This window comes from Diceros bicornis, chromosome 19 (genome assembly GCF_020826845.1).
Source record: "Diceros bicornis minor isolate mBicDic1 chromosome 19, mDicBic1.mat.cur, whole genome shotgun sequence".
NCBI classification, from domain to species: Eukaryota; Metazoa; Chordata; class Mammalia; order Perissodactyla; family Rhinocerotidae; genus Diceros; species Diceros bicornis.
This window is the reverse complement of record NC_080758.1, coordinates 43,359,237-43,374,328: the sequence shown is the minus strand read 5'-3', so window position 1 is coordinate 43,374,328 and position 15,092 is coordinate 43,359,237. Positions and strand designations below refer to the sequence as shown.

General features: G+C 44.0%; 1 protein-coding gene across 9 annotated transcripts in view; it reads left to right on the top strand.

Annotated features, from left to right (window-relative positions):
- KIF16B (kinesin family member 16B) overlaps nucleotides 1-15,092 on the top strand; it is a 290,451-nt gene that overhangs the window by 184,558 nt on the left and 90,801 nt on the right. For all 9 annotated transcript variants that reach the window (XM_058563260.1, XM_058563259.1, XM_058563258.1 and 6 more), the window contains 3 exons: nucleotides 7,189-7,242; nucleotides 8,754-10,118; nucleotides 14,336-14,488. In XM_058563260.1, coding sequence (XP_058419243.1) covers nucleotides 7,189-7,242; nucleotides 8,754-10,118; nucleotides 14,336-14,488 — 1,572 coding nt within the window. The remainder of the gene's footprint in view (nucleotides 1-7,188; nucleotides 7,243-8,753; nucleotides 10,119-14,335; nucleotides 14,489-15,092) is intronic.

Below are 15,092 nucleotides of genomic sequence, written 5' to 3'. Positions count from 1 at the left end.
TAGGAAATTAGCATTTGGAGCCAAGATAATTTCAGTAAAGTAGGATAGTGAATTACACTTATTTAAAAATGAAGCCACATTAAAGTACAATTATAGTTGATAGTCTTTCCTTGATATTAACACACATTTATATTTTACAATCTATTGAGGTTTGCTATTTGAAATAATTATCATTGATTATGGAAAGAGGTGCATTTTAAAGTATAATTAGTAAATATGTAATATTTAACAGAAGTTGTATAGTACCAGCAATAGCTGATATCCCCTTATATTTAAAATATAGTTCCTGACTTTGTAATTATGACTCTCTCCTCAAACTGTTTCGGACTTTAAGACTGAGCATCTTTATGATTTTTTGTTTTTGTTTTGCTCTTATTTTTGAGGAAATGGAAGTCATTATGTTTCAAGGACATATTGCTTTTAGGAGAAAACAAACATTTTTCCTATTTAAAAACAGTTCACAGAAGTGAAATCAGTACTTCTTCATTAAGAATTAAAATGGATGTCTCTGATTTCTTGACTCAGAACTTTACATTTCAATAGATGGTACTCTTTAGGAGGGATTAGAGTTGTGGCCTGATATATCTAAGGTTGACAGCTGCCACTGATCCAAATTTTTTTCCCTTCTCCATCCCAATCAAATGTTCTAAAATGAAAACTTCTCCTGGGGCCAGCCCCATGGCATAGTGGTTGAGTTCGGCACTCCACTTCGGTGGCCTGGGTTTGCGCGTTTGGATCCCTGGTGCGGACCTACACTGCTCGTCAGCCATGCTGTGGTGGGGACCCACATACAAAAGTAGAGGAAGATTGGCACAGATGTTAGCTCAGAGTGAGTCTTCTTTAAGCAAAAAGAGGAAGATTGGTGACAGACATTAGCTCAGGATGAATCTTCCTCAACAACAAAGAAAATAAATAAAAATAGGGACTGGTGCCATGGCATAGTGGTTAAGTGCATGCGCTCCACTGCTGGCAGCCCAGGTTTGGATCCCGGGCGCGCACTGATGCACTGCTTGTCAGACCATGCTGTGGCGGCGTCCCATATCAAGTACAGGAAGATGGGCACGGCTGTTAGCCCAGGGCCAGTCTTCCTCAGCAAAAAAAGAGGAGGATTGGCATGGATGTTAGCTCAGAGCTGATCTTCCTCACAATCAGTCAATCAATCAATAAAATGGAAAACTTCTCCTGAGGAGGAACCAGTGGTCTCATCAGCCCAGACTTTTATTGTTACCAAACCAAGTGGGCTCGCCTCCTGATGAGTTAAATAAGACTGTACACCAGTGGAAGTTGTCTCACAAAGTATAAGTGCATTTCCAGCAAATAGGAGGCCATAAGGAATCATTTCCAAAGTCATGGCCTCCCCCAACAAAGGGAAGGAAGAACTTTTATTTGGTTGGGGAATGAATATTCAAAAGGGAGAGGCGGGTACCCTGCAGATTATGGTAATGAGGCTTAATCTCCTCTTGAAGAGATCTTCGCATTAAAAATAAGGCAAGGTCTTGGGTGCAGCTCTTGTAGGGAGGCTTGGTTAGCTTCAGGGTGGTTGCTGGCTGTGTCTCCTTAACCTAAAAAAAACAACTGGGAAACACAGTTAAATGCTTCCAAACCACCATTAAGTTCCTCGTGGCACTAGTCGGTGACATTAGGTCCTACCTGCAGCTGTTCTCAGACCACCCTTCCTCTGCCCCATAGAGCACTCCTGATTGTTCGCTTATGGCAGCTGCCTCCCCCACTCTTTGCCTCTTCTTACTGTTGTCATCTACTTGCCTTCCAGGCATTTCCTTCTAAGCTGCACCATCTTTCTAAGTCCTGCTCTTATCTTGGGTAATTCCATGTGGATAACTCATCCTACCATTTAGTTACTTAAAGAGTGCTCACTTCTTCAGCCTAGAGACTTCTTTGATTTCTTACTTTCTCCAAACTGTAAGCCTTGTCTTACCCTCATTTACTTCCCTGTCCAGTCAAGCCCTCATCTCCAACACTTGAATCATCTTCTTCCCAAATCCTCAGATGGTCCTTTGGTTCTCCTACTTGCCAGAGCCCCAGCTGAAACCATTGAGCTGTTTCCCTGTCCTGAGCCTGTACCTGGGCATCTCAGCTCAGTGCTACGAGAAAAAGCCACATCAACACAGAGGTTGGTGCCTCTGTAATCTGATGGTCTCTAAGCTTGAATGATGCCCAGCCACCCGTTTTTGTTTGTTGTCTTTATCAGTTCTCTTGCCCATTGGCCCTTCACCTATTACAAATAATCCCCATGTTCTTTATGCCTCTAACCCCACTGCTGTTCCTCCCCACTCTTAGCAGAGAACCTCACTTCTGACATCAGAGAGAATACAGAAACCCTAAGAGGACAGAACCTTCAAATCCCATGTCTGCTTTGCATTCATCCTTTCCTCCTTCCTTCCTGTCCCAATGGCTGAACTGCACTTTTGCCTTTCTCAGGGCAATTTCCCTACCTGTACTGTGGATCCTATAGGATTAATAGCTAATATTTATTAACTGCTAAGTGCTCGGTGTATACTTTTGTTGGATCCTACTCCTGTTGAGAACTAGGATTATTTTTGAGTCTAGTTTCAGATGAGGAAACCGAGACTTCGAGAGGTTGAGAGATTGTCCCATGGTTGCATAGGAGCCAGGATTTGATCTGGGCTAGACTACTTCCAGAGCCCTTGCTCTTAGCCACTGTTCTAGCCTTTAGTCTCATGCCGGCTCAGGCTCCTCTGCCCATCACATATTCCCAGCCTTTCTCCAATTTTTCTACCCTCTCTCTTCTAGCTTGTTTATACCAGGATACATAGCCTCTTCCAGCTATTAAAATGAGCACCCATTCTCCTAAAACTACCACCTCCCTTTCGTAACTAAAATTGTTGAGAAATTTTACCATGTCTACATTCACAGCCTCCACTTTCCTCTCATTCACTCCTCAACACACTGCGTCTGATCCCAGTGCAACGAAGGTCACTCCAAGGTCACCAGTGCCTTCCATGTTGCTAAATTCAATGAGTTCTCCTTGGGCCCTACCTTACTTGACATTACTGAAACATTTCATGCTACTGATCTCTTCTTTTTTCTTGAAACATCCTTCTCCCTCTGCTTTCCTATGCCTACCCTTTTCTGATCTTCTCTCTGTCTCTTTAACTGCTCACCCCTGGCCTCATTCAAGGGCCTGTCCTTCTCTGCCAGTCACTGCATTGTCTGTTGTCTTCCAGACCTTGCGCTAAGCTCCTTTATTCTCATTCCACATGTATGTCCTGGGTAACTTCCTCCACTCTTGTAGGTTTTAGTTCCTATCTAGATGCTGGTAAATCGTAAGTCTATAGTCTCCATCCTTGATAAGGGCCTGAGTGTCAGATCTTTGTATGTATCCCCCTGCCTGCTGGACATCTCGATTTGAATGACTGACTGGAATCGTTAGACTTAACATGTGCAAAATTGAGCTTATGTTCCTGAAGGCAGGATAGAGAAAAGATTAAAATTGTGGGCTCGAGTCAAGATTGAGTCTGCCATATACCTGTGATATGGCCCCTTCTCATGTGTAAAATGGAGATAATGATGGCACCTACCACATAGGGCCATTGTGAGAGTTAATTGCAGAGTACTTAGAACCTGGCATAGAGTGAGTCTCCAGTGCCTGTTAGCTTCATTGGATGGTAACCGCTCCCCTCACCTTCACCACCATGACCCCTAGCACGAGTACAGCTACCACTGCTGCCTCTCCTCCCCCGCACCCCCCCCCCCCCCCGCCGCCCTCCACACCTGGCTCCTTCCCTGGGGCTCCTCCTTAGCTCAGTGGGTCATGACTACAAGAGGCAACACTGGAGCACCTAATATGTGGAGGTGCTCTACAGGTATTTTACATGTATTATCTCGTTTGATCCTGGCTTTTGATGTGGAGCCTGTTATTTCCTTCAATTTCTATGAAAATTAAGCATCTAAGATTAAATAACTCCTATGTGGTCTCACAACCACTAGGATTTGTATTCCAACTTGCTGACCTCCTAGCTCAGCCTCTTGGCAGTTAGGTTCCGCTTTCCTACCTCCTCTGAAACCTGACCAGAAACCTGAGGGTCATCTTTGACTCTTCCTTTCTCATCACAGGCCGCATCAAAATTCAGCCAGTTACCAAGTTCTGTCAACTCGACCTTCTGAATATCAGAAGTTAGCATCATTTCTTTATCCCAGTTGTCTCAGGTCCTGCCTCCATCATCTCTTATTTAGGTGACTGCAATGGCTTCCTAATTTATTTCTTGGCTTCCCATATTGCTCCCCTCCCATCTGTTCTCTACAGAACACCAGTTAATGTGTTCTTCAACGACCCTGTTTCAAGACACTTTTCTGCTACTGTCTTTGAGATCAAGTTTAAAGTCCTTAATATCACTTCTAAGGCACTTTGCTTCTGGCCTCTGTCATCCTGTTGAGCTTCATATCTTGCCACTTCCCCCGTAACAAGCCAAGATCTGGTTTTATTGAGCTTCTCTGGAGTTTCTATAGCATGCATGAAGAAGAATGGCACAGCTTAGATATAAGTTTCCTCGGGAAGCTTGCCTTGATTCTAGGTACTGCCAAATTCTGGGATCGTACCCTACTCTGTATGTTATAGCACTGTGTCCTTCCTGAGTTCTGTCTTGTGACACACGGGGGTACACCCCTTGTGTTCACTTGACTGCCACTTTCAGACTGGAAGCCCCAGGGGGGCAGGAACCACATCTCCTTTTTGGACTGCTGTATCCCCTGTGCCTATCACAGTGCCTGACACTGTGCTCAGTAAAAAAAAAGTAGGTGCTCAAAGTGTCACCTTAGAGATGAAGATTTTTTGTGTGTGTGTGAGGAAGATCAGCCTTGAGCTAACATCCATGCCAATCCTCCTCTTTTTGCTGAGGAAGACTGGCCCTGAGCTAACATCTCTGCCCATCTTCCTCCACTTTATATGGGACACCCCCACAGCATGGCCTGACAAGCAGTGCATCGTTGCACGCCTGGGATCTGAACCTGGGCCGCTAGCAGTGGAGCATGCACACTTAGCCGCTATGCCACAGGCCTGGACCCAGAGATGAAGATATTAAACTCACGTTTTCTGACCTCCTGAGACCACACAGCTCATTAGCAACAGTTGTAGTGGTTGGCAGCATAGATTTTAGTACCAAACTTGGATTCAGGTCCTCCCTCTACTACTTACATGCTCTAAGCCTCAGTTTCCTGTTCTATAAAATGGGGACGAGAAACGCGTCAACCTGCTAGAGTTGGCGGAACACAGCAAGGGTCGTGCATGCTAAGTGCCCAGCCCAGCACCTGCATGTTGTCAGCAATCCTTGGATGGTAGGTTTTTCATTCAAACTCGACTGTCTCAACGCTCAGAGTAGCATTTGGCCTATAACTACATGCATGTGGCACTGTCAGAGCAGTGTCTACTGATCGTCACATTGAGCTGTTGTTCACAGAAAATAAAAATAGACAATAAAGACAATCCCAGTGGGGAAATTCTATGGTTTTAAAAGTATTGTATCCAGTGATATGTTTGACTATGTAAATATCTCTGAAAAGACTAAACTATACTGACCAACCAGCAAACATTCCCAAGGTTCTGTTTATTGTTATATAAACAAGAATAATCGTATATTAGCTTTGACGAAGCCCTGTACCTACTTAATGTAATGACATATGGGCTGCACTCAGCAACTGGCACTTACCTTTCATGTATATCTCTAATTGATTTCTCAGGGATGGCAATGCTTATAATCTACAGATTATTTTCATTTAACAGGAAGATAGATATTACTCTGACAAGTTTCAATGAAGGATTTAATGCTTTTATTGTATATCACATAATTTGAGCATTGCTCATAAAATAAGTTAATAGAAGGTATTTTGGAAACAGGCTGTTGTGGGTTCAAATCCTGGCTCCAGCACATCTTACCCTTATGACTTTGGAGAGGTTCTTTCACATATCCAAGCTCTGGGTTCCTCATCTGTAAATGGAGATACTATTTGCTATTTTAAGGATTCACTGGGAAGACAAAATGAGATACCATGTGTAAATCACTCAGCACAGCACTCAGTTCTGCTCACAAAAACTCTCAGACATTTACTCTCAATATTAGCCCAAATTAAATTGGAAACAGAGCTATTTGAAATATCTGTGTCTCATTGTAAAAGTAACTGTTGCCTATCTGGATTTGCACATTATCCAAGGAAAACAACTTATGGTGCATTTTTGCATAGTTCAGCTTTTTAGCTATATCTGTCATCTATCACAACAGGAAAATGTGTACGTTTAAGAATTGCAGTTCATGCTGTTTAATAGGAATAGTGAAATCGTGCAACTATTAAATCTGTTATTTGGGAAAAAATCAACTTGTGTTATCAATATTTTAGCGAGTTGTTTTAAAATTCCCAATGACCTAGCTCCCTTTATTTTGCTACCGCTGTGGTAAATCTGTTCACGATCTATGTGGCCCTCGTAACTCCTATATCATATAGCTACTAATTACAGGAGGATCTCGAGGAGCCTACCTGCAGTATAACTATAAAGCAATGAAAATATGACTTTATTGTTCTCAATTATTCTTGGTATGCAGTTATCATCAGTGCTGTAATTATCAGGGGAAGTGTGCAGAACGTAGCAGAGCTAACTCTTTGGAGTGTTTGCTTCAAGAAATTATTGGGAAATGTGATATTTATAAAAAGACAATGCAATTCGTGCATGGCTATTGGCTGTTAAGTACCTTACTGCTTTTCTCCTGATGTTTCTCCCAGTTAATTCTTTTCTTAATTTATGTCTGTGCTCTCTCTCTCTCTACCTCCCTGGCAGTCTTTTCCCTATAAAAGGACCCATCTGTCTAAGGTAGAGCTTCTCCATTTTTATATACTCATCAGTGACTAAGCTGCATGGAGTAGACATGCTTATCCTTTAGAAGTCTCCTTTAACTCTGCTTTTTCAATACAGTCATATTTTGTTTGTTTTCCTTCAAGTAAAATATGTTCTTTTCAGTCTGAATTCAAGCACTCAAAAGTATGTCTAATTTCTAATCATAGTCATAGAGCAAAACATACATTTTAAACTTGTTAATTCATGGTAATTAAAAATAATACTTGAACTGATGCTTTTTCTAATATGTAGCTCTGTATATAGAGAATAAGAGAGAAAGAAAAGCTCTTTCAGAAAAGTGACTCATTTTCATTTGATTTTATTAGACTTGAATTTGAGAGGCAACAGCGTGAAGAACTTGAAAAATTAGAAAGTAAAAGGTAAGCCATGTGGGGTACAAGTTGAACACTGCTGTAGTCTGTGGATTCTTGTGTTAATGTCCTAGGCTGATTTCATCTGTGTCTGTCCCAGTCCCTCCCTCTGGCTCTGTGTCTGCTATTTACATGTCTAATGACTGTAAACCATTTCTCTCTAACTGGGTAGTTTTACTTCATGTTTGAATTTTTTAAATAGTTCATTTTCAAATACTTATGAAAAAGAGGGAATAGAGTCAGTAGGCAACTTTAATACACCCATTAAATTTAATATACCAAATATTTACTTGTGTGTGTGTTTAACTCAAAAGTATATCTTTTCTTAATAATATCCCCTGAGTTTTTAAAAAGCCAAAAGAATGACAATTTTCTTTCCTTTTACCTACTCCTTTTTGAACATCTTTCCTTATGTCGTTTGGCTATTTGTATTTCCCCTTCTGTAATTTGCCTCTTCATAGTCTTTGCTCACTTTTCTTTTGGGATGTGTATGTATGTGTGTGTGTCTGGTTGTTTAATTGTTTAATTTTAATATGTTCCAAATATTTTCTTTGATAAAACTATGTTTTCTCCTTTTCTCTTTTTCCTGTTCTAGTTAACAAGCCAAGAAATGGATCAAGAGTAGATAGTGGAGTAGAAACCAAGGCCATAGAAAAATCTACAAATGGGATATTATTTTCTAAAATCTGTAATTTAGATGTTACAGCTGATTTAGTTTAATTTCCCACATCATATATGATAGGTCTTTGGTGGGCCGGGAGAAGGAGGCCATGTATTGATACTCTTCCATACCTTGTGTTCTTGCTTTGGAGGTCATCCCAAACCAGAAACATTGATTTAGCACCCAGTGGGGATCGTTTGTTCTCCGAGACAAAACGTGACATGTAACCCCTGGAATCATGCATTTAAGTATTCTAATGGAGACTCCAGTTATTTTCAATATTATGCATTAATAAGCGAATATTTTGGGCCATTTGGTGATCACCATTGTCCTAAACTAGTGATTAAATGCTAAATAGCATGTAGTTATTTGAGCTGGAACAATGAATTGTCAATTATCTTGACTTTGGTATTTGACCTCAATGAGTTGAGCACAGCATAAGCATTTTTATTTAATGTCATCTTGTAACTGAATTTCTGTTACGTTTTAGCCATTGGGCTGAATAAAATTATTCACATTTAAATTTAAATTGGGCATGGTTCTTTCTCTTCGAGCTCAGGGGGCTTCTTAAATCATATCATGCATAACACATTATGCTTATAGACTCTACAAAGAAATGATATCAGAGGCTACTTTAGGAGATTAGGCAAATGATATGTTGGACAGTTACAGAGTAAAAAAATTAAACAGCACGCTGCTGGAAATTAAAAAGGAAAGCAGTACTCCCTCTTTTTTATTTTAGTGAAGGGTTTGGCTTTATGTTGTGTGTTCATTTTCGGAACATTTCAGTTAGAGAAAAGTTCGAGCAGCATTGGAACACAGTGATCAAATAATGATAAGTGAGTGTTTTGTGTTTCAGGAAACTCATAGAAGAAATGGAGCAAAAGCAAAAGTCCGATAAGGCGGAACTGGAGCGGATGCAGCAGGAGGTGGAGACGCAGCGCAAGGAGACGGAGATCGTCCAGCTGCAGATCCGCAAGCAGGAGGAGAGCCTGAAACGCCGCAGCTGCCACATCGAGAGCAAGCTCAAGGATCTGCTCGCCGAGAAGGAAAAGTTTGAAGAGGAGAGGCTGAGGGAGCAACAGGAAATCGAGCTGCAGAAGAAGAAACAAGAGGAAGAGAGCTTTCTCCGTGTCAAAGAAGAACTCCAGCGGCTCCAGGAGCTCAACCACCATGAGAAGGCCGAGAAGATTCAGATATTTCAAGAACTGGACCGGCTCAAAAAGGAAAAGGATGAACAGTATGCCAAGCTTGAGTTGGAAAAGAAGAGACTGGAGGAGCAGGAAGAGGAGCAGGCCGTGCTCGTGGCGCATCTGGAGGAGCAGCTCCGAGAGAAGCAGGCGATGACCCGGCTGCTGCGGCCAGGCAGCGTGCAGCGGGTGCAGCAGGAGAGGAGAGAGCTGGAGGGCATCCGCGAGTCCCTGCTGCGGGTGAAGGAAGCGCGGGCCGCAGGGGACGACGACAGCGAGGAGTTAGAGAGGGCTGAGCTGCACTTCTTAGAGTTCAAGAGAAGGCAGCTGGTCAAGCTAGCCAACCTGGAGAAGGACCTGCTTCAGCAGAAGGACCTCCTGAAGAAAGAAGTCGAAGAAGAACAGGACATCCTAGAGCGTTTAAAATCTGAAAAAGAAGAAGAATTCAGGTTGTTGGGAAAAAATGATGGTGGTGTCATAGATGTCACCCAGGGGGCTCAAGATTTAGAGAAAATAAAGCCAGCGCAGTACAGGCTGCAATATAAAGAACGCCAGCTCCAGCACCTCCTGCAGAATCATTTGCCGACTCTGCTAGAAGAAAAGCAGAGAGCGTTTGAAATCCTTGACAGAGGCCCTGTTGGCTTAGACAACACTCTCTACCAAGTGGAAAAAGAAATGGAGGAAAAAGAAGAACAGCTGGCACAGTACCAAGCCAACGCGAGCCAGCTGCAGAAGCTCCAAGCCACCTTCGAATTCACTGCCAACATCGCGCGTCAGGAAGAAAAAGTGAGGAGAAAGGAAAAGGAGATCCTCGAATCCCAGGAGAAGCAGCAGAGAGAGGCTCTGGAGCGCGCTGTGGCCAGGCTGGAGAGGAGGCACTCGGCCCTGCAGAGGCGCTCCACCCTGGGCGTGGAGATCGAGGAGCAGAGACAGAAGCTGGCCACTCTGAGCAGCAGCAGCAGCAGCAGCGAGCAGGCGGGGCTCCGGGCCAGCCTGGATGCTGAGCAGGCAGCCCTGGAGAGGGACCAGGAGAGGTGAGACAGCGGAAGAGACGGCGCCCCGTGGGCCTGTGCTGTCTGCCCCCCAGAGTGTGTCTCCCACTGTCTTTGCAAAAAGTAATTCTTTCAGCCTGTATATTCTCTAATACACAGGCAGATGTTTATTTTGCCAAACCTGAGAAAAGGACCCCTGAACTTCTTTTCTTTTTCCTTAGGATCCTTGTTTTAGAATCGTTGGCCTAATGTTGAAAAAAGCCACACAAACAAAAACAAAGCCCTTGTCCATTACTCTACTGACATAGAATGTGTATCTTTGAATGTTTGATAAATACATTTGTTGAAAGCCTGGGAAAGCTTCCACCTTGCCTCCCCCATCCACTCTGCTCCTTCCTTGCCCTCCGTTGCTCCCTCTCACCCTTTCTCTTTCTCTTCCTTCCATGTCTTTTCCTCCCTCCCTCTCTCCCTCTCCCCCCTCCCTAGTTCCCTTTTTCCTTCTCTCCTCCTTTTCTTCTTTGCTTTCTTCCTCCTCCCTTCCCTCCTTCCCTCTCCCCTTCCCTCCCTGTTCTCACCATTGGCTTCACATCTTCTCCACGACCAGCACGTTTCCAGTGAAGCATCACCTGTGTTCACAGATCGCAGTGTACTGATGTCCACACTGGTAGGGAAGGGAAGAGCCATACTTCTCCCACCCCTGTGATTCACAATGTTTGAGGGGAGGCCCTAGGATTCTATATTAAAAAACAAACTACCAACCAAACCAACAAAACTCTCCAGATGATTCTGAACACAGTGGTATGTTTGAGCACGTCCGGTGATGATTTATGGATATTACTTTTGGTGCGAAAAATAAAACTAGGAACTGGCACTATTTTCATGGTAAAGGAAGAATATTTATCTTCTTCCGCCTATTCCCTGTCTCCATGCCTCCCACCCAGTAGGTTCTCAGAATGAATAAATACATGAATTTGAGAACACTTTTTCTGGTAGCCCTACAGATGTGGTGCCAAGACTCCCAGAAAGGCTGATGGCAGCCTGGTGTGCATACATGATGCAAAATTTAGAGTCCTGCAAGGGGGCTTCATACCCTGGCCTGGGCCCTTCCTGTCTCACTGCCCTTGGGGAGGATCTTCATCACTGGGCCACAGTGTTCTCACCCTTACAGGAAGGGGCAGGTGAGATCGGGGGTCTGTGTGTTTTCTTTAGCTCCAGACCCTTTGGTCAATTGAGATCTTAACAAGCCCAGGTAGGAGGCCTGGAACACTGCCCCTCCCAGCATTCCTCCCCCACAGCACCTCTTGAGGGGCTGCAGCAGAAGTCCGGTCTGCTGGCATCTAGGAGCCCAGCTTGACATTGGCAGAGGGCTGGGGTCGGTGCTGATGACAAGGCAAGACCTACTGTGAGGTGTTGCTGGAGCCTCCGTCCATCATCTTGCCTGAAAAGGTCAGGACAACCTTTCGAATGATCTGCTTATACTGTGGATTCTATTTACCATCACTCTCTGGTAATTCCCTCAGGCAAAACCGCAACAAATAAAAATCAAAGACCATAATGCTATTACTTCAGAGAAATAGGTCGCAGGTTTAAGAACGTGATTGCAGGTATGTTATGTAAATGAAATTGCTGGACAAAGCTCCAGCCCAGGAAATTTCAAGTAGCAGAGGGCACGCTCTCAATTTGTATCCTGCAGTGTGCAGCAGGAATGCAGCGTGAGCCTGTAGCTTGATGTCCCTGGCTTTTGTCAACTGGCTTCACTATCTGGCCGTTTAGTATTAATACTCTATTATAGCAGATATAGTCCTGTGATTTCCATGGACGTGGTTTCCCAGCGTCAGCATTACTCCAGAAGCCACGCAGAGGCGGCTTTTAGCTTTGTGTGTTTTGATGGAGTAGACTTTGCTAAGACCTAATTCAGGCCAATAGATTCTGAGCTGCGTGCTCTGGCTGCAATGCTCCTGCAGCTTTCTGTGGGTGTTGGGTTCATGTCTTATTATCTCACTGGGTTTTCCTGCTGTGCAGCCTGACTTGACCACTTGTGAAATTCCAACGGTGTGAAATTTTAAATTCACATGGAACCAGATAGGACAACAGTGCACTGAACTTGGCTTTCCCTGTGGGCTTGCTTTATGAACAAGATTTAATCCATTTTCTGTCTTCTTTTCCATCTACTGGTTACGTAACCACTGGAAACAAGTGTCAGGCAGTTAGAAGGTGGCAGAGCTGCAGCTTGAATCTAAATCTGTGTACCACACAACTCTTTGTCCTCTTGTCTACTGACCACAGGCTGCTGCCCGGGCAGGCCAGTCCTTCACATGTGCTGCAGCCCTTTCCCAGGATGCCCTGCTTGTCCTTTGCCACCCGTGTACATTCTGCTCAGCCTTCGGAGCCCCACACAAGCCGCTGTGCGCTGTGGAGTCTTCTCCGCGGCCCCAGCTCTGAAAGACGTCTTTGGACAGCTCTAGCAGACACTGTCTTAAGTATAAACATTGGCAATTACCTACTTCCATCCAGCGCATTTTCCTTCCCATCTCTGAGACTCTGTGTTAGTATTGTTCCCTGGTTCTTTGCCTACCACCTGGCCCCTAACATCACTCTTTCTTGCTTCTTCCCTCCTTTGAAAATGCTCTATGCTCTGCAACTTGATGCTCAGTAAGTACTTGCTAATCAGTAGGCAGATGAAGGGCTGAGTTAAGCAGGGCATTGCCTCCTGTGGAACCCATGAGTGCTGACCCTGGTGACCTCATAATCACATCCTGAGAGTTAAGATCTTGGCTTTCACGTTCAGGTTAGAGCAGTCAAGTTGCTGCTGATGACAGCAGAGAGCTGGTGTATCATGGTGTGTCAACCTCTGAAGCCAGAATCTCTGATTTTTGGAGCTGAAGGAATTTGGAGAAACTAGTTGACTCTCTCATTTTATATATAAAGAAATTGAGACCCAGATTTCAGTAACTTGCCGAGTTCACACAGCAAGTGGGTTGCAGCCCCTGGCTGAGTCTTGTGTTCCCTGGGCTAAATTTACTGGCAAGCTTGGCCCTCTAGCCTAATGACCTGGATTCAAGAATGCCTGGGGGCCGGCCCTGTGGCGTAGCGGTTAAGTGTGTGTGCTCCGCTGCTGGCGGCCCGGGTTCGGATCCTGGGCGCGCACTGATGCACCGCTTCTCTGGCCATGCCGAGGCTGTGTCCCACATACAGCAACTAGAAGGATGTGCAGCTATGACATATAACTATCTGCTGGGGCTTTAGGGGAAAAAATAAATAAAATTATTAAAAAAAAAAAAAAAAGAATGCCTGGGCCAGTGGGAGAACGGCCTTATACACAATCTCTTATTAGATGTATCATTTATCATTTGTCACTAGAAATAAATGTTTGGTTCCACAATTTATGGTTTATTTTAATTTCTTGGGCTACTCAGCCTGCTTTCCTAGGTCTCTCTCACTTGTGTCCCTTTTCCACACCCTCTGCCTTAGCCAAAGTGGATTCCTAGTTTTCGTGGCTTAGCCCCTTTGTTAATATTGCTTTCTGCACCTGGAGAACCTTCTATCATCATCTCCAAATGTCCAAATTCTCACTGGCCTCTGAAGACTCAATTTAGAACTGCCTTGACCATGAAGGTACTCATAGGTTGGTGGTTTTAAAAACTCAGGGGCCGGCCCCGTGGCTTCGCAGTTAAGTGCGTGCGCTCCACTGCTGGCGGCCCGGGTTCGGATCCCAGGCACGCACCGATGCACCGCTTCTCCGGCCATGCTGAGGCCGCGTCCCACATACAGCAATTGGAAGGTTGTGCAACTATGACATACAACTATCTACTGGGGCTTTGGGGGAAAAATAAATAAAAATAAAAAATAAAAACTCATTAAAGCATAAATCTCCTTTGTCAAATAGAAATATTTAGTGGGGTCCCAATATATAATCAACAGCCAACCGTTTTGTTGAAGCAAGGGTAGGGGGCTCAGAATCCTGCACATCTGCTTCTTGGATTGGCTTGGAGCACAGTGGAAATATCTTTGCCCTCGATGGTAAAACTCGCTCCAACTTTTGGATACCTTAAGCACTTGTTGTGAACCCCTCTTGTGGCCCATTATCACCTTATACCTTGTCTTATAGGTATGGGGCACCTTTTCTACTAGAAGATAAAGATCTTTGCACAAAGATTTTTTGTCTGGATCCCCCAAGGTTTCCAGAACAATGTCCCACCCAGTGACAATGCTCAGGAAATACTGTTAATGAATGAATTCGTGTAACTCCATCTCTATAGGTTAGAACATGAAATCCAGCAGTTGAAGCAGAAGATCTGTGAGTTTGATGGTGTTCAGAAAGGGCATTGTGGGACCTTGGAGGAGAAAGCTGCTTCTTCCTGCTTGCCATCCAGTGCTCAAAAATCTCACCTTGTCCCTCTGATGGACGCCAGGTACTGGACGTTAAATTAAATTCATGCTTACATTTCTCATGTGATTTAATGACTTACTGTACCTCATGTTGGCCAGTTTGCGTGTGGAGGGATCTGTCAAAGGCGACAAGTAGTACATGTCCCTGACATGTGCTTTGTCTTAATCAACTGCTGCCTGCCCATGATGAGGTAAGGTCTCATTTGAAGGACACCAAAAACCTGAGACCTGGTCAGCCAAATGCAAGGAATGCTGGTGCAAGTAGTTTGTGTGAGAGGGTAGAATTAAAAGGTACAGGGAAACCAGCTCATCCAGAAATGAGTGATGCCAGGCCAGGTTGAGAGAAACAAAGATGCAGAGTTCATTGACTCGTACCAAGAAGAAGGACCTTGTGCTGACAGTTAATTTGTAGAAGTCATTGATTACAGATAGAATAAGTCTGTTACAAAAACTGTACTAGTACATTCAGAATGGTCATGAATAGCAGAAATATATATCTGATGTTACTATTGGAAAATGATTTTCAACTTGGGTAGCATTGTGAATTGCTCTGTGGCTTAGAGCTCTCAGATAAATCGATTAATCATTCTTTGCCTATAAGAAAATTGATTATTTTCCTCAACCCCA